At 38.1% G+C, this 23,789-nt stretch overlaps 1 protein-coding gene and 1 non-coding gene across 4 annotated transcripts in view; both read right to left on the bottom strand.

The window, feature by feature from the left end:
- The window catches only part of STAB2 (stabilin 2), a 168,386-nt gene extending 145,175 nt beyond the window's left edge, over positions 1-23,211 (bottom strand). For 2 of the 3 annotated variants that reach the window (XM_050748449.1, XM_050748450.1), the window contains exons 1-3: positions 22,910-23,210; positions 19,713-19,846; positions 16,237-16,352 (exon numbers count right to left, since the gene is read on the bottom strand). In XM_050748449.1, the coding sequence (XP_050604406.1) occupies positions 16,237-16,352; positions 19,713-19,846; positions 22,910-22,987 (328 nt within the window). In that variant the 5' untranslated portion in view covers positions 22,988-23,210. Of the gene's footprint in view, positions 1-16,236; positions 16,353-19,712; positions 19,847-22,909 lie in introns of all 3 variants that reach the window. The other variant, XR_007717704.1, reaches the window with a different exon arrangement.
- On the bottom strand, positions 18,504-18,635 carry LOC126931885 (U8 small nucleolar RNA). The gene has a single exon (XR_007717993.1). It is a non-coding gene; the product is annotated as a U8 small nucleolar RNA (small nucleolar RNA).
- Positions 23,212-23,789: the final 578 nt, after the last annotated feature.

The following is a 23,789-nucleotide window of genomic DNA, read 5'->3' as shown; positions in this document are numbered from 1 at the left end:
ATTATTCAGAGTGGATCTTCTTGAGTTTTTGTTTTTCAGACTGGTACTGTAACTCAGGAAATAAATTACTGGTACTTGTTTGAATCAGACCATCTAAGATCTTGGATATTTACAAGTGAGCATACAGACTTGGTTCCTATTTCCGTGATCCTACCAGTCTAGTGAGGAGAGAGTTGTGGATTAAACAGACACTCAGGTAATACTGATGCATGGACTGGGCTAAGGGTTGTCAGGGGAAGAGATCTAGAGCTCTCATCACTTCACCTACTTGATCTTACTTACCAATAGTTACCAAAAATAATTTAATTCTAAACAGCCCAGTTGGTTTAGATGTGATCTCAACAGATGGCAAAAGCTAGATCATTAAGAAAGGACCCTGTTAAAGATTTTGGTCTTTGTCTTAGGAGGAGCAGCAGAAGGTGAGGATGTAGAGGAAGGGAGAGAGCTGAATCAAGCAGGGACCAGGTAAACAGTTGGGAGCCAATCTGAAAACCAACTGAGCCATTTGAGTTCACTCACATTGTTGAGCAAAGGGTGCTAAGAGAGCATCTTCATAAATCGTTCACCATCAAATAGTTCTTCTCCTGTTTGCTTTTTATAGGAGGCCCTTCTTGAGCTGAGATGGTGTTTTGTGAACCAGGCCCAGCCCTGTGCAGAGCTAGGAAGGTAGTGACAGCTCCCCAACTATTTCCCTCTTTTGTTCCCTGTACCTCTCCCCAGAAATGGGGGTACAAGATGCTCTCTGGGTGACACCCAGTTTGCTTTCTGGGCTTGCTCAGAACAACACAGGTCCTCCTGCAGCCTGAGACTCATCAATCAGTGCCACCTTGCAGAAATGTCCTCCCAGGTATTTTTACATTTTCAGGCAATGTTGCCTAAATCCCAGTCTCCCAAACTCACATTCCACTGAATCTGTTCCTCCAAGCATGGAACCAACTTATCGCCCCATCATGCACTCTTTCCATGTAGCCAAATAGACTATTCCACACTCTTCTAGACACGCCTTTCTCTCCATAGCATACCTGTGCTTTTCCCACCTTCAAAGACCCTTTCTCTTACCTTGCCTCTGAGGCAGATTTGACTTCCATCCTCTGGGTGCCTATTCCACTCAGCTCATTCCTATTATAACACACGTGGCAGAACATGCGGCAGAGTCGTTTCTTGAGAATATAACCATGCTCTAGGCTACGCTGATCAGAGAGGAATTGGGGAGCTTCCCCAGTTCCAGTTCCCAAGAGTGTGACTTTGTGTTTAGGAAGTCTGGACATTCTTTTTCCTTAAGGACAGTTAATATACCTTCCTTTTAAAAAATTTAGGCAGGTGTTTCTCTAAGGGTGATTCACTGGACCAGGTGTTTGGAATCCCTTGGGAGTGGAGAACTTTTACAAAGGCAGATTTCCAAGGCCCTCCTCATTAGGTATGTGATACAGTTCGGCTGTGTCCCCACCTAAAATCTCATCTTGAATTGTAATCCTCATGTGTCAAGGGCTGGACCAGGTGGAAGTAACTGGATCATGTGGTAGTTTCCCCCATGCTGTTCTCACGATAGTGAGTGAGTCTCACGAGACTTGATGGCTTTGTAAGTGTCTGGCATTTCCCCTGCTTGCACTTACTCTGTCCTGCCACCCTGTGAAGAGGTGCCTGCTTCTCCTTTGCCTTCCACCATGATTGTAAGTTTCCTGTGGCCTCCCCAGCAATGCAGAACTGTGAGCCAATTAAACTTCTTTCCTTTATAGATTACCCAGTCTTGGGTATTTCTTCACAGCAATGTGAGAATGGACTAATACAGTATGTGAGCCATGAACAAGCACCTCTTAGATCTCCAACTTCAGAAGCATAATTACCTTGAAATCTACTATTTTTTCATGAGACTACACTTCTCATGACTCCTTCCAGCCCATGACTGAGCATGGTAGAGATGCCAGGGCAGGCCCACTCCTTTAAGATGCAGGCTTCCTCTGCTGGGTGATTTTGGCTAGAGGACTCCTCATCAGCTTTACCAAATTTTCTTAGACCTACATATAGTCTATAGCTTTTCCAACTAACCTTCCTTGACTCCCTCTCTTGTTCACAAGGGTCAGACCTGCATTGCTTTCTCCCTCTGCTTCTCCTGGCTTTCTTCTCATTTTTTTCATCACACATGTTTCTTCTAAGTAATCTCTTGTATCTCTAGCCCTGTCTGGCATCTCCCCACATGTTTCTTCTAAGTAATCTCTTGTATCTCTAGCCCTGTCTGGCATTTCCCTTTTGGAAGCCCTGGACTAATATGCCAGGGCATAGAGAGCCTTTGTGCACATTATAAAAAGTCTTCCCTACCCTCACTGCTCTTGTGGATATATCCCCACAGACACTAGGCTTAGAAAGCAGATGAAACTAAAATAAATTGAAGGTGCCCCTTCCTCTTGGTATACCAGGCCCACACTAGAGTGTATGGTTTGGCAAACTGAAAATGGGCTGAATTTCAGTCCAATTTCATCCCCTTAGGCAATAAGAACCTGTTACAATTTTAGGCAAAACCCGACACTTAACACCTACCAAATAGAGATTCCCTGGTGTAAGAATCAGGAAAGTACATTTTAACAGGCATGGCAGGTAATTCTACTACACATCAGTATTTGAGAACCACTAGGTATGCTGGACAAATTTATGTAGATTGTCCTAAACAGAGAGGAAGTGAAGATTTTTATGCCTAGCAGGCTGATGGGAAGCAATGCCTATGAGTTGATGTGCCTTTGCATGGCATGGTTGTGTGGTGTATCAGCTGGACACTAGGCAATGTTTCTGGTGCTTCAGAAAGGTTCTGATGTGGATGAACTTAGTAAGAAGAAAGTTCCTGAACACTTAACTGGAACACGACTTGCTTCAGAAAAACCTGTAGCACTGGGCAGCTGGTAGAAAGCCAGTGCTATTCATAGGGAGATTTTGTACACTAACTTAAAGCCACTTTGACTAATCAGCAGTTAGGTTATTTTGGTAAAAAGGTGTAGCCTCCAGTGGTTAGAGGTCAACAGGAAACTTAGCTCCTAAATTGTACCACCAAGTATGTTGCAAGAAAGAAAATTCTGTAAACTTCTTGTCCACCAGGCACTAAAATTCATATTATTTCTTCTTAAAATTCTCAAAGAGCTCCACTCTATGCCTTCAGGCCATCTGTCAATGGCAACAAAGTTCTAACACAGGGTACTCCTCAAAGTGGACACAGAACAAAGTTCAAGAATTTTTTAAAGTACAAGAATAAGAAGCACCCAACAAAGTAATATTTGCAATGTCTGATTTCAATAAAAATTTACTAGGCATAAATAATGAGGGGAAAAACCAGTTAATTGAAACCAACCCAGAGATCACTATATGATATTATTGGTAGACAAAGATTTAGAAATAGTTACTATAACTGTATTCTATATATTCAAGAAGGTAGAGAATTAAGCAAGTTAAAGAAGATATAAACAGTTCTCACTCATAGGTGGGAACTGAACAATGAGATCACTTGGACTCAGGAAGGGGAACATCACACACCGGGGCCTATCATGGGGAGGGGGGAGAGGGGAGGGATTGCATTGGGAGTTATACCTGATGTAAATGACGAGTTGATGGGTGCAGCACACCAACATGGCACAAGTATACATATGTAACAAACCTGCATGTTATGCACATGTACCCTACAACTTAAAGTATAATAATAATAAATAAATTAAAAAAAAAGAAGATATAAACAAAACCAAATTGAACTTCTACCAATGAAAATACAACATCTGAAATAAAAATACAAGATATAGAATTAACAGCAGTTTAAAGACTGAGAAATAAAAGATTAGTGAACTTAAAGACAAGCAATATTAACTATACAAAATGAAGCATGGAGAGAAAAGAGACTGAAAGATAATGAGCAGAGCATCAGTGAGTTGTGGGACAACTTCAAACATTTTAATATATGTATAACTGGAATCTCTGAAAAGGAGGAAGGGAGAAAATGTATTTGAAAAAAATGTGGTCAAAATTTCCAAATTTGATGAAAACTATAAACCCACAGATCCAAGAGCTCAAAGAATACCTAGCACAAACAATATGAAGAAAACTACACACTATAATAAAATACCTTAGAACCAGTGATAAAAAGTAAATTAAAAGCAGCCAAAGGGAAAAAGGATTTGTTGTGCTGAGAGGAACAAAGATAACAATGACAACAGATGTTGTTAGAAACAATATAAGTGAAAAGACAGTGAAACAACATCCATAAAGTACGAAAACCAAAAAATTTGTCAACTTAAAATTCTATATCCAACAACAATATTTTTCAAAAACAAAGGCAAAATAAGGACTTTTTCAGACATACGAAAGGCATAAGAATTCATCACTAGATATCCTGCACTACAAGAAATGTTAAAGAAAATTGGTCAGGAAGAAAGAAAATAATACCAGATATAAACCTGTATCCACATAAAAGAATTTAGAATGCTGGACATCGTCATTATGTGCTTAAATGTAAAATATATTTTTTCCGATATTTTAAATCATTTAAAGGATGGTTCATTTGTTTAAGGAAAAATTGGTAACAATATAATGTGGGGCTTCTAACATATATAGAAGTAAAATACATAACAATAATAGCATCAAGGATAGGAGTGTAGAAATAGAAGTATATTCTTGTAAGATTCTTATGCATAGAGTGGCGTAATATTACTTAAAGGTAGACTGTGTTAAGTTAAAGATTTATTCCATAAACCTTAAAGGAAACATTTAAAAAATTGCCAAAAATAAAAAGTGTAGCTAGTAAGCCAACAAAGGAGATAAAAGAGGATCATAAAAAGAATTAATTAATACAAAAGAAGACAAACAAAGAGGGCAAAAGGAACAAAGAACAGATGGAACAAACAGAAAATAAATAGCAAGATGATGGATGTAAACCTAACATATTAAATATAAATGGTCGAAACAACCTTAATTAAAAGACATGGGCTGTCATATTAGTTGAAAGGGCAATAACTAATTATATGTTGCCTACAAGAGACCCTAACTATATGCTGCCTACAAAGTTGTATATTTTAAATATACAATTATGTTAAAGGTAAAGGGAGAAAAAAAGCATACTAACATTAGTCAAAAGAAAGCTGAAGTAGCTCATATTAATATTAGATGAAGTAGATTTCAAGTTAACATATTTTTACCAGGGATAAAGAAGTTCATTTCATAATGTTAATGGAATCAATTCATCAATAGAACATAAACCATAAATATGTATTGACCTAATAAGAGATTTTCAAAGTACATGAAACAAAAACTCATTGAACTGCAAGGAGAAATAGGTAAATATACAGTTACAGTAGAGATTTCAGTACCTCTCTCAATAACCAATAGAACAAGTAGTCTTAAAATTATTAAGGATATTGAATCATATTTCCCATAAAAATAAAAATGAATAATTAAGTATAGAAAAGACTTGAACAGCTTTATTAATCAATTTGACCTAATTGACATTTGCAGAATACTCCATCTAGCAGTGGCAGAATACACCTATTTTTCAAGAGCACATGAAACAGTTGCAAAGACAGGAGCTATTGTAGGTCATAAAACAAGTCTTAATAAATTTAAATGGATTCAAATAATATATGTGCTCTGACCACAATATAATTAAATGATAAATTTCCTTCTAAGCATGGTATTAGCTTAATCTTACAAATTTGATATCTTAATTTGCATTCACTGAATAAAAGAAACATATTTGGAAACAATAGCAGGAATGTATCTGAAAAATTATTCTATTTGGAAGTAAAATATTATATTTAAAAGTAACTGATTTCAAAGAAAAAATCAAGATGGAAATTAAAAATTATTTTGAACTGAATAAAATTGAAACACAATGTATCAACATTTATGATACGCACTTAAGGCAATGCTTAGAAGGAAATTTATTGCACTAAATAAGTACCATATGAGAAAAGAAGAAAGTTTTAAAATAATGACCCACTTACAACTTAAGGTAAAGAAGTTAGAAAAATAATAGCAAATGAAACCCAAGCAAGCACAAGATAGGAGGTATAAAGTGCAGTGGCCAATGAAATAAAAATTAGAAAAGCAATAGAGTAAATAAATGAAACCAAAAGCTGGTGAATGAAATGGATGAATTTACAGCCAGACTAATCAGAAAAAAAGAAAGATGAAAATTACCAATCACAGAAATGAGAGAGGGGACATCATTACAAATCTTGTAGACATTAAAGGGATAATAAATGAATATTATGAACAAGTTTATGCCAATAAATTTGAGAATGTAGATAAAAATGGACAAATTTATTGAAAGTAAAAAACTAGGAAAGCTCACTCAAAGGAAATAGATAACCTCAATGTTCTTATATCCAAGAAGTTGAATTTAAAATTAAAATCCTTTACACAACTAACATGCCAAATGGCTTTGTTTGTGAATACTATCTCACATGTAAGGAAGAAATTATATCAGTCTTACAAAAACTCTTCTAGGTAATTGAAGAAGAGGGAATATATCTCAGTTCACTCAATATAGGGAACATTATTATCCTGATTCCAAAACCAAATACATAACAAGAAGACTATATACCAACATCCCCAATGAGTACAGACACAAAATTTTTAAGCAACATGATAGCCACCTGACCCTAGCAATACACAAAACTGATAAATACATCATAGTCAGTGCAGTAAGGTTAAAAAATGATATAAAATGAATGCAGATTAGAAATAAATAAATAAAATTGTCTTTATTCACAGGCAACATTATTGTCTATGGAGAAAATTCCAAAGTATCTCCAGAAAGTTATTAGAACTAACACATCAATTTAGTAATTTCTCAGTATATGAGGTCAATATACAAAATCAACTCTATTTCCACAAACTAGCAATGAACAATTAGGGATTGAAATTTCAAAAAACTATTAGAAGTAGTACCAAAAGTCATGAAGAACTTAGGTGCGAATCTGATAAGAATTCTGCAAAATTTGTAAGCTGAAATTTATAGAACAGTGATAAACAAAATAAAAGAAGCCCTAAGTAAATGGAGAGCTACACACTGTCATTATGAATAAGAGAATCAATATTTTTAGATGTCAGTTCTCCCTAAATGCATCTATAGATTTAATGAAATTCCAATTAAAATCTTAGGAAGACTTTTTTTGTTGTTAGAAATTGACAAATTGATCCTAAACTTGAATGGAAAAGCAAAGGTACTAGAATAAGCAAAATAATTTTGAAAAAGGTCAAGTTGGACTTACACTACTTCATTTTAAGGCTTACGGTAACACTATAGTAATCAAGACAGTGTGGTATTCGTGGAAGGATAGACATGTAGATCAGTGGAACAGAATAGAGAGTCCAGAAATAGACCTGTACATAGACAATCAATTAATTTTCTACAATGGTCCAAAGGCAATTTGATGAGGAGAGGATCACCTTTTCAAGAAATGTTGCTGGAGTTTTTCAAATTATCTATATGCAAAGAAATGAATCTTGATCCATACTTTGAACAATATACAAGAACTAACTTGGAATAGATGATAGACCTAAATGTAAAGCTTAAAACTACAAAGTTTTGAGAGGAAAATATAGAAAAAAATCTTTGTGATATAAGGTTGGTCAAAGATTTCTAGATATGATACAAGAAGCAGTATCTATAAAAGCATGATACATTTAAACCTCATCAAAATTAAGAATGTTTTCTCTTCAAAAGGCAATGTTACGAGACTTGAAAGACAAGACACAGACTGGGAAGAAGTATTTACAAAGCACACATCTAATATCTTAAATACTTAAAGAACTCTCAAAACTCAATAATAAGAAAACAAACAACCCGAAAAATATATGAATAGCAAATAAGCACGTGAAAAATGCAAATTAAAATGGGTTACAATGCAAGTCCACTATACATCCATTAGAATGGCTAAAAAAATCTGATTATAGCAATTGCTAGCAAGGATGCCAAACACCTGGAATCCTCATACATTGCTGATAGAAATGAAAAATAATGTAGATACTTTGGAAAACAGTTTGGCAGTTTCTAATACAGTTGAACATATTTTTACTCTATAATCCAGGACAACCACTCCCAGGTATTTACCAAAATGAAATGAAAACTTACATTCACCTCAAAACCTGTGTGTGAATGTCCATAGTGGCTTTATTTTTAATTGCCCCAAACTGGAAACAAACCCAGATGTCTTTCAGTTAGTGAATAGCTTAACAAACTGGGTCTAGCCACAGAGTGGAGTACGGTAAAGGATTATAAAGGAATGAAACTTGATACAGGTAATGACATGGATGAATCTGATATTCATTGTGCCAAGTGAAATAAACGAGACTCAAAAAGGTACATACTAGGTACATACTGAATGATTCCAATTATATGACGGAAAGGTAAAATTATAGGCACAGAAAACAGGTTAGTATTTTCCAGGGATTGCGAGTTGAGGGAGGGCTCGACAACACAGAATTTGGGGGGATATACAACTGTTCCCTATCTTAATTATGGTGGTTGCCACACAACTCTTCAGGTTTGTCAAAGCTTGAATAGCTGTATACTTAAAAGGTTGAGTTTTACTGTATGTAAATTATGATAATAAATTTAAAAAAAATCCATTAGCACTGATCATGTGTCTCAAAGACCGGTGTGGAAAAGGCGATTAATGTCCAAAAAATGATTGATTAAATTCCACTTCTATTTAGACCTTACAAACATCCTTTTCTATAGTTTGTTCTTACTGGAAAGGAAAACAGATTCAGATACTAGATTCATAATTGTCTATTTTTAAACACATGGTAAGTTATATAATTTCCTGCTTTCAATCGAGAAATCTTTTATTTGAATGTTTTAATATAGTTGCAAGAAAATAAATGTTCGGGAGGCAGTTCTTCAGGTTCAAATAGCCATCTAGCAAAGCATTGCTGATCACCTTCCAGAAGCCAGATCTTGGTCTACAAGGGTTTCTTTTTCTTTTCTTTTTGAGACGGAGTCTTGCTCTGTCACTCAGGCTGGAGTGCAGTGACGTGATCTTGGCTCACTGCAACTTCCGCCTCCCGGGTTTCAGCAATTCTCGTGCCTCAGCCTCCTGAGTAGCTTGGATTACAGACACCTACCACCCACGACCTTGCCCTGCTAATTTTTGTATTTTTTGTAGATCTGAAATTTCACCATGTTGGCCAGGCTGATCTCAAACTCCTGACCTCAAGAGATCTGCTCTCCTTGGCCTCCCAAAGTGCTGGGATTACTGGCTCAAGCCACCTCGCCTGGCCCCTTTAAAGGTTTCTTGACTCCTTTTTTTTTTTTTCCTTTTTGTGCTGCCCTTGCTTTATTGTTGTTGCTGTTATTTTAGCAATCTAGACCCTGGGTAGCATGCCAACCACATTACGTGTACTATCTCAGTATTTAATCCTCACAATAGCCTTATGAAGTTGTTGTTATCACCATTTTATCTAAGAGGAAACTGAAGCCTAGCAAGGTTTGGTAACAAGGTCACAGCCACTAGGATCAGAGATAATGATTCCCATTCAGCTCTGGCTTGTAATTTTGCTTCTCTGTATAGACTACTTATAATATTTTGCATAGCTTTTACATTCATTTAATTGACTCATTCAACATTTGTTGAATGCTTACTATGATCTTCAAAACTGGCAATAATTTCTCTTTGTGTTTTCACAAGAAAGTGAAATAAAATTTAGCCAGGACAGGAAGGAGTATGCCTGTCTCTTGCTGTGGTGAGAAAGAGGCTGGTGGGGCCGACTTTAGTGCTTATTTCTGAAGAAGTGCCCCAACACATCCTCCTCTTTGAAACAAGTGCTCTGCCATCCATCCACAGTTCTTCAGGTGTCTGCCTCTAGCTGTGCAAAGGGTGAAGGCATATGCTGGCTGGAAATTGCTATCTCCTGGGGACTTTCTTGAGCCACAACATCAAATATTCTGCAACGGATGTGAGGTTTTCTCTATAGGAGGTGCTTCACCCTGGCCCAGCCTTCTTGCCTTGCAGCTTGTGACCCCATGGATGAAAGGCCAAGGTGAATACTTATTGATATGGCCTGAAAGTTTGTGTCTCCCTAAATTCATATGTTGAAGCCCGTAACCTCCAATGAGATAGTATTTGCAGGTGGGGCCTTTGGGAGGTATTTAGGTTCAGATGAAACCATCAGGGTGGAGTCTCTGTGATGGGATCCGTATCCTTATAAAAAGAAGGAAAACTGGAGCACTAGAGCGCCCTCTCCCTCTCTTTCTCTCACTCAACAAACATCTGTTGTTTCAGCCACTCAGTCTATAGTATTTTGTTGTAGCAAACTGTAGCTGAGTAAGAGACCACCTTCCTTACACTCCTCAAAGACAGGCCTTTGCTGTGGCCTGAGACATCAGTGTGATCCACTGGGTCCATCCATAGAAAGGCAGACAATCATGAGAATAAAAAAATACACATATGGGACCATAAGCTACACAAAGAAATGAGATGTACAGAAATGTCCTTACCGAAGTGCTGAAACTATGTAGGGAATTAGTTATCAGCTCAATGAGAGAATTTATTGAGCATGTACTATTGCCAACCCCTTTTCATGTATGTTCTCATTCTCACAACTAAATGAGGAAGGTATCATCATCATCTTCATCACTCAGATTTTAGGTAAGAATACTGAAGTGAGGTAATTTGCTCAAGATTACATGGTCATTAAGAGTTGGAAGTGGCATTGCAATCAGGCCTACCTGAAGAATTTGAGTCCTTAAGCCTGAAGGCAGAGTATAACAGGCCAGCACTTTAGAATATAAAATCAAGTCAATAAACACTCCCTGAAATAAAAAGGGCCACTGATGATTGGAGAAACACAAAAGACAGAAAAGGTAGCCAATATGCTCTGGAGGCTGACCATCTACCAGGCACATCCTAAGTACTTTCCACATACTAGCTCACCTAATCCTCAGTGCAATCTTTGGAAGGTAGGTGTGTTAGCATCATCATTTCTATTTTATAGATGAGGAAGACAGTACCAAAGAATAGGGTTACCAGGTGAAACATAGGATACCAAGTTAGATTTAAATTTCAGATAGGCAATGAATATTGTTTTAGCATAAGTACATTCCAAATATTGTTTGCAGATTCATTGTTTATCTGAAATTCAAATAGAACTGGGTGCCCTGTATTATTATTTGCTAAATCTGGCAATGCTGCAGAGGGAGTAAGTCTCAGAACTGAAATAGAATAAAGTTGGGAATGGAAGCCAGGAAATCTGACTCTGGAGTCTGCGATCTTACTGTAAAAGCATGCTGCTTCTCAGAAGGGAGCTCAGGTGTCATGGAACCAACCCCAGGCAGAGCAGGCACCCAGCTAATGGTGGAAGCAAGAATTCCAGGGTTGGGCTAGTTAGAGGAAGGCTACTTTCCTAGAAGTTGAGCCTGCAACACAACCAGGTATTTTGGAAAGCAGGAGAGAGTAATGAGTTAGAACTGGGGTCTGCAGTGAGACAGTCCCTGTTTGCTGGTGTGGCTCCACACTTATTAGCTGGTTCTCTTTGGGCAGGCTGCAAAACTCCTCAAAGTCCCAGTGTCCTCACCTGGGCTCACAGGTACAATTGTTTTTCCTCCTCTGCTCCCATGTCAATTTTCCTCATTAGTCTGTGAGCTCCTTGGGGATAGGGACCTATTATACATGTGATTAGGGGTCGGGCCTATTATATATCTGATTGTGTGCAGCATATAGTAGGTGCTTAATAAATGCTTGATTTTTATGAGCTGGCCAATGCTGGAAGGAACTTGGAAGAAAAGGTAGCAGGAATGTGGGGGTATGAAGAATCCTCATTTTATGGCCTAGATAGACTGTTTTAACAATTTATGAAAACAGTTCATTTGGTTATGAAATAAAAATTTTAAGGAAACAGTATAATTTATTTCCTGCTTTTCAAATCATTTTCTATCATCTCAGGCCCCCGTTAGAAAAAGCTATGGTAAAATTGACATTCCTAGCAATGATGCTTGAAAGAGCTATTATAGAATTTGCTACAAGGGCACGTTTCCGATGCATTGTGAGGCTCAAGAAGCTGATAAGACTATTCTAGGTCATTATCACATTTCCTCGGGTCACCATAACTCTGGTGGTTTCTTGCATCCTGACTTTCCTAATGCAGGAGGCTTTACCATTATAAGCCGTCAGCAAATCAACAGCTGGTCTGTTTCTTTAAAGGAAGATAATACACTTCCTGCCCCACAAGAGACCAGGGACTTCTCTGTAACTTTATCTCCTAAGAAACTCTAGAGGTGCCTATTCCACGTCACCACCTTTGTTTAAAAGCTTGGTGCACAGTGCTAGGCAGAAAATCCATCCCAGTCTTCCATTTAAAGCTCTTGTTGGATTTGTCTTCCTGGGAAACTGAAGTGAAATATGTTCTTTAACTGAACTCAGCATTATTTGTCACTCAAAGCAAAAAAGGAAATGCCTAAAAGGATGGTTTCAAATCCCTGTGGTCTATTATTTGTAACCTGGATAGTGAATGGCAAGAAATATGCAGTGAGAAAGAAAAAGAGGCCTCGAAATGCAAATAACATGATATAAAAAATAAATTTAGAAAATTCGATGACATTGACTTAAAAAAGAAAAATCAAGACTATTTCTTTTTGAAATAATCAGATTGTTTTGTCCACAATTGAGTTTGGGTGTAACTCCTTTGCACATGCTCGTTTTCCATTACTTTGAGTTGTTACACAAATCCATTACCATTCATGGCAGAATAAAAAAAAAGTAGGATGTTCAAATTAAAAAATCGATTTCATCCCAAATAGAATATCGGCTGTTCAGACATGATTAAGTTCCAAAGTAGAAACGTATTTTTGTGAGGAAAGATCTCCATGTGCACATTTGGTAAAGTAGTGTAATTTTTAATTAGGGAGAAGCAGGTTACATCCAGGTAGAAACACCTTCCTTATTTTTTTTCCCCAAGTGAGAATTCATGCTTTGTTCTTAATTTTAGAAGATGATGGACACAATTTTTTTCATTGTGTTTCTTTACATTCTCCAAGTTCTCAGCATTGACCATAGGGTGATTTCCCAATTTGAGTAAGATATAGTTTTGAAATAACCCAGAAGTGTTGCATATGAATGTATTTGTCAGTGCATTAAAAAGGAAGTAGATGTTCCATTTGCTTTGGAAACAAGGCCATTCTGGAGCTTGGGAATGTGCTTCCTCAGAAAGAAGGATAGACCCATGTCAGCAGCTCTGAAATGGCCTTATCCTTACGGAAATGTAAAGTGATAGTCAAGGTCTTGCTTGTCATCACCACAAAATGTGAGAGGTAAAATATACTGCCGAGTAGAGGATTTATCTTTTTCCCTAGCCAAAGGAAGGAAGCCTTTCGAGACATCTAGTGTGTTTGGAAGATGAAGATAACGGGGAGTACCGTTTTGCCCCAGTGAAAGGACAGTAGAAATAATGTCCAGGCCCCAGTTTTCATGTTTTGCTGCTCTGGCTTTAAGACCTGTCTGAAGGGAATGTTTGAGCATTCAAAGAATGCTTTTGGACTCTTTTTTTTTTTTTTGAGATAGGGTCTCACTCTGTCACCCAGGCTGGAGTACAGTGGCATGATCTTGGCTCGCTGCAACCTCTGCCTCCCGAGCAATTCTCTAGCCTCAGCCTCCCGAGTAGCTAGGATTACAGGCGATGCCACCATGCCCAGGTACCCTTTTAGATTCTTTTGATTGTAGATGTGAACCTTCCCACATTTGCCTGCACATAGTACAGTATGATGGCATAAACCTGCTAAAAGATCTTGAATCCTCTTTGCCTACTCATGCTCTAAGAGTTACCCTCTGTTAAAAAAGGATTTAGAGAAGGAGTGTCATTTTATTCATCTTTCATTATCAGAGGTCAATTTTGACTGTGAGTCACTGATTCATTTATTCATTAAACATTTATAAAGGTCCTTCTTTTTGTCATAGACTTTGCCAAGTCTTATCGCCTAGGTTAATGTTTTAAAATCTCAACTACAGTTTTGTAAAGTAGGACTTTTAGCTCCCATTTGACAGATGAGGAGAATGAGGAGTAGGCAGAAAGTCATTTGCCCCAACCAGTAAGTGGTGGAACGAAGTTCTAGCTGCTGGCCCAGTGTTCTTTTGCCCTCCTGGCTGTTTTTTGTCATTCATTATGTTGGACATGCTGACTTTTGTTCTGCATCTTGGACAAGGCCATTCCTTGTTTTCAATGTGACTGATTAATAACTTAGCATCAGATTTGTTTTTATGGGTTAGAAAGAGAAAAGCAAATCTAAACATTCTTTCTATTGTATCAAAATGTCTATAAGACCTAGACATGATCATGACCACATTTGGCACAAAAAAAGTTCTTAAAATCTGGAAGTCTGAGTTAATTGCTTTAAAAGATACCTGATTCTTATTTGCTAAACTCTTAGAAATATGCTGTGCCAACATGTTGAGGTAAAACTGAGTATAGACGAGTTAACAGAGAGAAGCGGCAGGATCTCTCTCTTTTTTTTTTTTTTTTTTTTTTTTTTGAGATGGAGTCTCGCTCTGTCGCCCAGGCTGGAGTGCAGTGGCGCAATCTCTGCTCACTGCAAGCTCCGCCTCCCAGGTTCACGCCATTCTCCTGCCTCAGCCTCCTGAGTAGCTGGGACTACCGGCGCCTGCCAACATGCCCGGCTAATTTTTTGTATTTTTAGTAGAGATGGGGTTTCACCGTGTTAGCCAGGATGGTCTTGATCTCCTGACCTCGTGATCTGCCCGCCTCGGCCTCCCAAAGTGCCGGGATTACAGGCGTGAGCCTCCATGCCCGGCCATTGGCAGGATCTCTTGAACCCCAAACCTTGACCTTTCTAGGGCAAGAAGTCTAATCCAGGCATTTCCTGGGAAGGCAGAAAGGACCTGCCAATCAAAAAATACATTACCAACACATTTTGAGGCTCTCCTTTTTGAACAGGTTTGCTCTAGGCAGTAGGACAGAGCAGAAAGGTGCCAGGCAGCTTTGAACTTGAACTTGCTTTATCACTTTCCAGTCCAAAGGAAACTGGCAAAAGATAATTTTAAAATCTGATTTCTCACAGGCAAAATGGGGATAAAAATGTCTAACTCAAAGATTTGTTTTAAAAATTACATCAGGTAATATAGGCTGAGTACCTCTGTGGTACCTAATGTCAGCAATATTGAGTAAATAGAAGCGTTTATTCATTTAATTGTTAGTTAAAAACACAAACAAACAAAAAACCCAAAAGACATTATGCATACAGTATGGATTCAACTATTTACAAGTTATATGGGAAAAAAAGCCAAGACTGAAACATGCCAAAATATTTAAGGTTTCCTATATGCAACAGAATATAAACTGATGTTTTTTGTTTCTTTATACCTTTCTAAACTTTACAAGCTGTATATAATTTTCTTGTATTACTTTAATCAGAACAAAAACAAAGCAAAAGAGAACTAATCTCTCCTTTTATGTGGATCCTAAGGAGATGTTTTCATTATCTAAAAAGATGGGGAATGAACTGCAAATTCATAAATGAAAATACCTGATTTTTTCCTACCCAAAAAAAGAAGACTTGACATAATTTCCACAGGTAGCAAGGACTCAGTCACTATTTGAGTGTTAGTATGTATACTAAGGATAAAAGTTCAATTTCAGCTATCAAATGCTATGCTTGATCGCGGAAGTCTAACTATACCATTGATTCAGACTTTGCTAGTAGTTTTTCCTACAGTAAAACCTGGTCAGAATTAATTTTTATGTATATGTGTATCTGCATATCTACACAATTAACTTTACACTGTTTCTTTACCCTGATGTGTCTTAAGTTTACCATTTTAAAGTTTGATATTCCATCCTAAGACAAATTTTTAGAATATTTAATAATTATTTTGGTTGCCAAACAATAACTACAGTCTTCAAGATATTGCAACAAAACTTCTTCTTAAAGAAAATTGTATTTGGGGGTCATAATAGCCCAGGTTTTAACTTCCTTTCTTTTGCAAATATCTTTTAAAATAAAAATGGATATCCTTTCAATTGTCCCTTTTTCTGGCTTACAGAGGAATTCTCTTAAAGAGAGATCTCTATCAGCAGTAAAGTAGATTGCTTCGTGAAAGCTAACAGGGCAAGAAAGATTTTCTACATGTAGACTAACAGAAATTTCTACAAATGGATGTTAGTATTCTTCTTTTTATTGGGCTTCCTTCATCTCAATTTTCTATGAAATGAGACACAAAGAAGCAAGTCTCAAAGTCCAACCGTTGTGCCACTTACCTATACAGTCTGGGCCCCAGTGGCCAGGACAACACCGAGGTTGGAGATAGTCCTTCCTACAAATATGGCGGCATCCGGGGAGAGACAGAGAGTAGGTTCTGACCTCAAAGGTGTACCTTGGAGGTAAACAGAGGACATTAGACCACGATAAGAGCAATGCAGTTACTCAGGTGGTAGAACTGCCTTAGCTTTCAGTTTAGGTCTTAATACTTACCTACCGTTAAAAATATCCAGATGGAACACATTTGGCTTTCTAGGTAGCAAAAAATTTAATTATGATTATTCTTAATTGTGAGAAATGGACGAAAAAATCAGAGAACAATGAACATACAGGGGAAATATCTAAAGTGCTATCAGAAGTGAAGTTAGTAGATGAAATAAATATTAAGGCCTAGGCATATGCTAGAGGTGTGCTTAAAACTTATCACTGAGTGTCCTGGCAGTCAATGCAGGAAGGGAGAGATCATGAGTTACAAAATGCACAGCATGTGTGGATTTAAAGCAAACGCATTGCTCAGGCTTAGCATACTTATTGGAGACACTGCAGATGAAGAAATGCCTGTGGCAGAGGCAGTATAATGCAGCAAGGAACATTTCACACAATATCCTAGTAGGAAATAAAATGATGAGTTCCTTAGAAGAGTTTCTAGTGCTGGCTGAGATACGGTTCTGGAATAACAATTCTATGGAGGTTAAACACCATTGTCTATTTAAAGAGATCTTTGTGGGCATGGCTTATTCTAGGATTAGACTTAGTGTATCTAGAGACAATCCTTCATAAATGTTGTTTCTTTCCATTTCTTTCAACTGGGCTGCTGTTAAGAATAACGTGATGATAAATTCAAGGTTGTCCTCCCCAACCCGTCGTTGAAATATAACTGATTAACAGCACAGTCGCATACTTTATGAACAGTCAAGTTGGGGATAGAGTTGACTTTTTTTGAATGGTTGAGAATAGTGGCAGGGACACCTCTTCACGAACATGGGCAGAAAGAGAGTCCAAGGGCAGAACCACATATCCCTTCAGGAACTAATTTTGAAAGAATACAAGTGGCCAATAGATATATAAAAAAGTGGTCAACATCACTAAACACCAAAGAAAGGCAAATCAAAACCACAATGAGATACATCCACATAGCTATGAGGATGGTTATTATAAAAAGCACACAAACAAAAGGCAACAAGTGTTGGCAAGGATGTGGAGAAAAGGGAACACCTACCTGTACACTGTCGGCAAAAATGTAAATTGGTATATCTGCTATAGAAAAAAGTATGGAGGTCCTTCAAAAATTAAAAATAAAACTACCATATGATCCATTAATTCTACTTCTCGTTATATATCCAAAAAATTTGGAATTATGATCTTAAAGAGATCTCTTCACTCTCATGTTCACTGCAGCATTATTCACAATAGCCAAGACATGGAAGGAACATAAACATCCATCAATGGATGAATGGATAAAGAAAATGTGGTATATACATACACTGAAATATTACTCAGCCCTTAACAAGAAGGAAATCTTGTAACTTGCGACAACATGGATGAACCTAGAGGATATCATGCTAAGTGAAATAAGCTAGACACAGAAGAACAAATACTATATGATCCCACTTAAATTAGGAATATAAATAGAGTGGAATGGTGGTTGTTAAGGGTTGGAAGGATGAGAAAATGGGAAGGTATTGTTTGAAGGGTACAAAGTTTTGGTTATGAAAGATGAAAACATTCTAGAGATTTAGTGCCTAAACTATAATGTAATATATGCTTAAACATCGCAAAGAGAGGAGATCTTATGTTAAGCGTTCTTATCACAAAAAAGAGGCGGGAGAAAACTTTTGAAGATGATGGATATATTTATGACACTGATTGTGGTGTTGGTTTCATGGATTGTACTTATCTTCAAACTCATCAAGTTGTGTACATCAAGAATGTTCAGGTTTTTGTATGTCAGTAGTATCTCAATAAAGTGATTTTTAAACAGAACCAAAGAACATAAAACAAAAGAACCAATCTTGAGTTTGTTCCAGCATAGATTAATGATAGACCAAAGTCTTTAAATCTAAAACATTTCTGAATGCAAAAATTTTATCCTATGTGTGTATGTGTGTGTGTGTTTCTGTGTTTGTGTGTTGGGATATAACCAAGTGTCCACCTTGGCTATGAACAAAAAAGTAGCCAGTACAAAAAAGTTTTCAGTTTTAGTAATTGAGGGTTAACTGCTGCATATGCTTATTAATTTTTTTCTTTTTTTTTTTTTTCAGAAAGAATCAGGGGCAATCACGGTGTTGCAAGTCCTGATTATGCAGAGACATTAATCACGAACCATATGAACTTCAATCATTATATTCGAATCTAACCTCCAAAAGGAGGAACAGGTAAAAACTATCCCACCTGATGATACCCACTGCTTGCTAATTCTAGGTTAGTTAATGCTGGGAAACTTTTATTTAAAATGATGATTTTGATTTTAGAATGCAGTGTGGTCACATTAAGCAAATGTGAATTTAAAATAGTGTGATATAATAGTTTCATTTCGTGCAAAATTAAAAAAAAAAACCTTCAACCCGGAATTAAAAGCAAACTCATTGACTACTATCTGATTTCTAAATAAACAGGCTGAGCAAATACAAATTGCATTTGCAGTTGAGCCCCATGGCTGCACCCATTAGCTAGTGAGCAGAACCACTTGCCATCCTTTGCCAGAATTAGCCTTGAATTATCAGAGTTTTGAATCCCAAGAGGTCTTCAAGAATGCAAAGTTTACATAAAATGCAACCATGCTGTAATTCATTTTTCCCCTTCTTCAAGTTCTAATTAGTATCAAGGTCTATAGCTAACGATATGACTACCAGACTCAAAGCTTTTAACACGTTCAAGACTAGAATTCTTTCCAAATTAAAGAAAACCCAGATTTTCAAAATACAGGCAAGATGAAAAGAGAATGTTTATGTTTATTTCAATACAAGATAAGTCAATTTTGTATTAAAATATGAATGAATAACAATATATATTTTATTTGTTTTACTTTTTGAGATACAGTTTCACTCTGTCACCCAGGCTGGAGTACAGTGGCTCGATCTTGGCTCACTGTAACTTCCTCCTCCTGGGTTCAAGTGATTCTCGTGCCTCAAGCTCCTGACTAGCTGGGATTGCAGGCATGCACCATCACACCTGGCTAATTTTTGTATTTTTAGTAGAGATGGGGTTTCACCATGTTGGACAGGCTGGTCTCGAACTCCTGATCTCAAGTCATCCTCCCACCTCAGCCTCCCAGAGTGCGGGGATTACAGGCATGAGCCACCATGCCCGGTCAACAATATATATTTTAGACTTAAGTTGATAAATTGTGAATTACCTAAGTTTGGGCTTATTGTCTTAGAGCAAGAGAAAAGTCATAGAAATGCTTTGCAGTTTTTGAGACAGGGAGTTTCAAGTTGGATTCACAGTTCCAGCACATTTATTTTCTCATGAGTACCTGCAATCTCGAACTCCTACAGAGCCATTGGTAATCTTGGTGTAACCATCTGGGCACTTGACTCCAAGGTTGAGAGCGCAGGACCGGCACTCGGTCCTAATTGTAAGAAGAGACTTCCTATCACATCTTCTTGCCTGTGTAAATATACAAAAGAACATTAATTCCTGATTCCTGTTATCAGAGTCTTGCAAAACATCTAGCATGGCCAGTCTTCTTCACTGGAATGTCTCCAATCATCTCAAATGAAACGTCGGGGATGGTGATAAGGTTGATTGGTAATGACTGGTTTACTCCTTTCAATCTTATCTGGAAAGAGTATTGAGATCAATAAGCAATGTCTGCCATGGCTGTAGGTGAAAGAAGAGCCACTGTTTGCACTATACATTTGCCATACCTGAGCTAGAGTCTAAAGTCGAGCAAGGTAAGATAATGTTATTACCCACATTTATTCAAGTGGGGAACCTGAAATATATTGCAGAATACACTCTCAAGTGAAAAATTCTTAAAGCAGGTTATTCAAGGTCAATTGGTCATAGATCAGCAGATCTCAAGGATGTTCTTTCATTATTGATTCCACAGGAATGTCTGCTGTGGAGCCAGCATTGTGCCAGTGCTGAGGAGGATAGTTACTGTTTCAAAGATATTGGCAATCTTTCGATTACAATCCAACTGAAAAGTAGGCTCCTGGAGAGCAGGGATCTTTCTCTGTTTTGTTCACTGTTGTACCTAAGCCATAAAATAGTATCTGACGCATAGCAGTGCTCAGTGAATACTTGTTGATTAAATGAATGAACTGGGGAAATCAGACAGATGCGCTAGAAACAGTTATTTAGCAGCATAAGGTGGTGGAGATGTAACTGCTAAATTGAATGATCCAGACCCAATTTAGCACTGTCTTTAGGATCCCCTGTTGCTCATAATGCTGAGGCTGATCCTCTGCAAGAGATGCCTCCCTTTCCTCAACTTTTCTTCGTTTCCCCATCAAGCTTAAGATGGAGCAGCTTTGTGCAACTAAGAGAGAATAAATTTGGGGATTAAAAGACCTAAATTTGGAGTCAAACTCTATATGTTGCTAAGTGTACAATCTCGAACGAATTGCTTACCCTTTGCCATCACCTATAAAGAGGAGATATTAATAACCACTCGTGAGGTTATTGAGACCTTTGAATGATGAAGGTCATTTAAGCAGGTGCAAATTTCCTGGCAAAATGTCTGAAGTATCACAGGTGGTGAATGCTAGCTCCTGTAACTCTTCACCTACCTTTGTACCTGTTTCCTCTCCTAACTGGCATATTCTCTCCCCTTCACTGGGCTACCTAAACCATGTCCTTCAAGGCCGTGTTTCACACCACCTCTTTCACAAAACTACACTCATTTTTCTTCCTTTTCTCAGCTTCTACTCTTCCTGTGGCTGGCCCAGTGGAGCACATTTTGTTGGTCTTTGTACTCCATTAAAACCCCCTTCTTGGGCAGGATCGTGTCTCATGCTTCTGTGTTATCCCACAGCTCATCCACTGGCCCAGCAATAGGCTAGGCATGGTGGAAATGTCACCACTGCTTCTAAGTTCATTGAAATATATAAAGTCTGCATAAAAAGAAACTTTACATCTTCAGAACAATTATTGGTTATGCATCCTTTCAAAGGTATCATCTTATTTGATCTTCACTACTCTGAAGATAAGTAGGGCAGGTATCATCATCCTCATTTTAGCTGGAAGAAAACTGAGGTGAGGGGTGTTGCAGTGACTTGCCCAAGGTCTCCCTGTGAGTTACTGGTCTTGTGATTCCTTGATTAGCCCTTTCTCTTTCCTGCACCTGAGTGGAATATAGAAAACTGAAATCTCTGTTTTTACCAGGAGCTTTCATTTGGTGATCATCACGAACCAAACTAGCACTAGAAGGTTCTTTATTGAGTAATAATCAAAGCTACACTTAGGTATAGTTTGAATTAACCTCCTTTAATTGTCATGACACCTCCACATTTTTTTTTAAAGCAGGCTTTTCTTTACATGAGGGTTTCATATTTGGATAAGTATGTGGGGTTACATTACTTTGTCTTTTCTTTCTTTGTGGGCTAGATTTAAAACCTTCTTCTTAAGAAACCTCTTGACCTTCAAATTGCCCTTTTCAAATGAAATGGCTCAGTCTCTCTCTCATACAGTATTTACAGACTTGTCCTCTCTGGAAAGTAAACTCAGCTTGTTTAAATCAGTTAAAGTCTGATTTCTGCATGAATGCAAACACTTGGTGATGATGATGATGGTGATTAAGAAGATAATGATGGTGATGATAATTACTGCCATTTGTGGAGCACTGTCAGGGGCAAGACTGAAGCTTGAAGAGAATAAAAATCTTGCTCGGGGTCAAACAGCTGTGGAGGATCTGACTAATCCTCAGACCTATTTGTTCAACAGAAAAATGAGATCCACAGTTCAAACTCAACCCTACCAAATTTCAAAGCCATTAGGCCAGCTTCCCATATTTTCATGAAAACATTATCAGAGCATGCAGCCAACTGTAATAAAATCGGTTTTGATAAAAATTTGCCAGGCACAGGGGCAGAATCATGGTTAAGATTCATTCTTGATGGATCAGAAATCACATGCTGTCTCACTGACAGCTGGCCTCACTCTGTGACGACACCTTGGTGAGCTTGCTTGAGGGTTCCGTCTTCTGATGTACTTCACAGGGGCTACTGGTAAGACCTCCCTGGGAACTTTTACTACAACTCAGTGGAAGGCAGAAGAGATGAAAGAGTGAAGGCCTGATGATTTTGGAAATATTTCTGATACTTGTGTTCCTTAGTGAGATATCCACCCTGGAATTCCCCAGACCGTCTCTCCACAGCCATAGTTATTTTCTACAGTCAGGAAGATGGGATGGTAGATATTCACAATAATGAGACTATTAGAACAAATGAAAAACAGGATGCCAACATCTGCACTGGAAAGAGGATCGTTAGCACTAAAATTAGAGATCCCAACAACAGCGGGGCACTTTAGCACAGGAGAGCAGCAAGCGGGTTAGCGCACCTTCAGAAAGACGGTGCGTTACAATTAGGACTTAGTCTCAGCAAACATTCTCTGTATTTTATAAAGTCCAGATTTCACCCTTTACCCATGACAATAGAGGAAAACAAGCTTTTGAACACATCATGACAATTAACAAATGAAAAAAATATGAAAGTCTCCTCTTACCTGCCCTGTGGTTTCAGCTGGGGAGCAGAAATTTTGTACAACCAATCCAAGACAAAAGATTACTAAATGTTGTAGCATGATGAGGAAATATTTGCTCCTTCTCTGTGCCAAGCACCTTGCAGGCTGACTTAGCTATTTTAACTTAGTTTGATAAACTCTCAGTGAATTCTTTCTCATTTCAGTGTTTACTTTTAAATCCCTTCCTTTCCTTTTTCCTAGATCGAACCAGGAGATAGGTGAGACCTGCCTTCAGAAAGGAAAAATGGCAAATCCAGGAGTCTTGGTGAAATTGGCCACTGTGAATGGTCTATATATCCTGGCTGAATGACAGGATATCCTGCAGGGGCTGAGGCAGAGGCTTGGCCCGGGATTTTTGTGCCTGCGAAACTCTCAGAACGGTCCTGCCTCTCCTCTTCTCTACTCTGCCCCCACCTCTAGTCCTGCCTACTGCTGCCCTGCGGCCCTCCCAGCATTTGCACAACCACACCATGGAACACTGCAGGCCTTTTGGTGCCAATACAAAGGTTCAAGCTTGCTGTCGAACAGGGTTGGGGGAGTGCCCACAAGTGGGCACAGTCCCAGGTGTGGAATGAATGTTGCAGAAACCTTGCAGGAGGTGGTGGCTTCACCCTGGGTAAACTCCACTCCAAGAAAAGTCTCCTTGCAGATGCTGACAGGTGGGTTTTTGACTCATTCTTTCTTCTTTTCCATGCCACTTCAGTAACAAGTGACTGAGCCTGTAGGTTCAGTCTTACCCTTTAAGGTCCAGATCTAAAGCTACCCCTTCCAGGAAGCCTTCTTGTGCTGCCCCTCCACAGCCTGAAGATGCTCCCACAATTTTGCACATAATGCCATGAAAGCTGAGGTCACATCTGTCTGT

Source organism: Macaca thibetana, chromosome 11 (genome assembly GCF_024542745.1).
Source record: "Macaca thibetana thibetana isolate TM-01 chromosome 11, ASM2454274v1, whole genome shotgun sequence".
Taxonomy (NCBI): Eukaryota; Metazoa; Chordata; class Mammalia; order Primates; family Cercopithecidae; genus Macaca; species Macaca thibetana.
The sequence above is the reverse complement of the archived record's forward strand: the minus strand, read 5'-3'. Positions and strand labels throughout refer to the sequence as shown.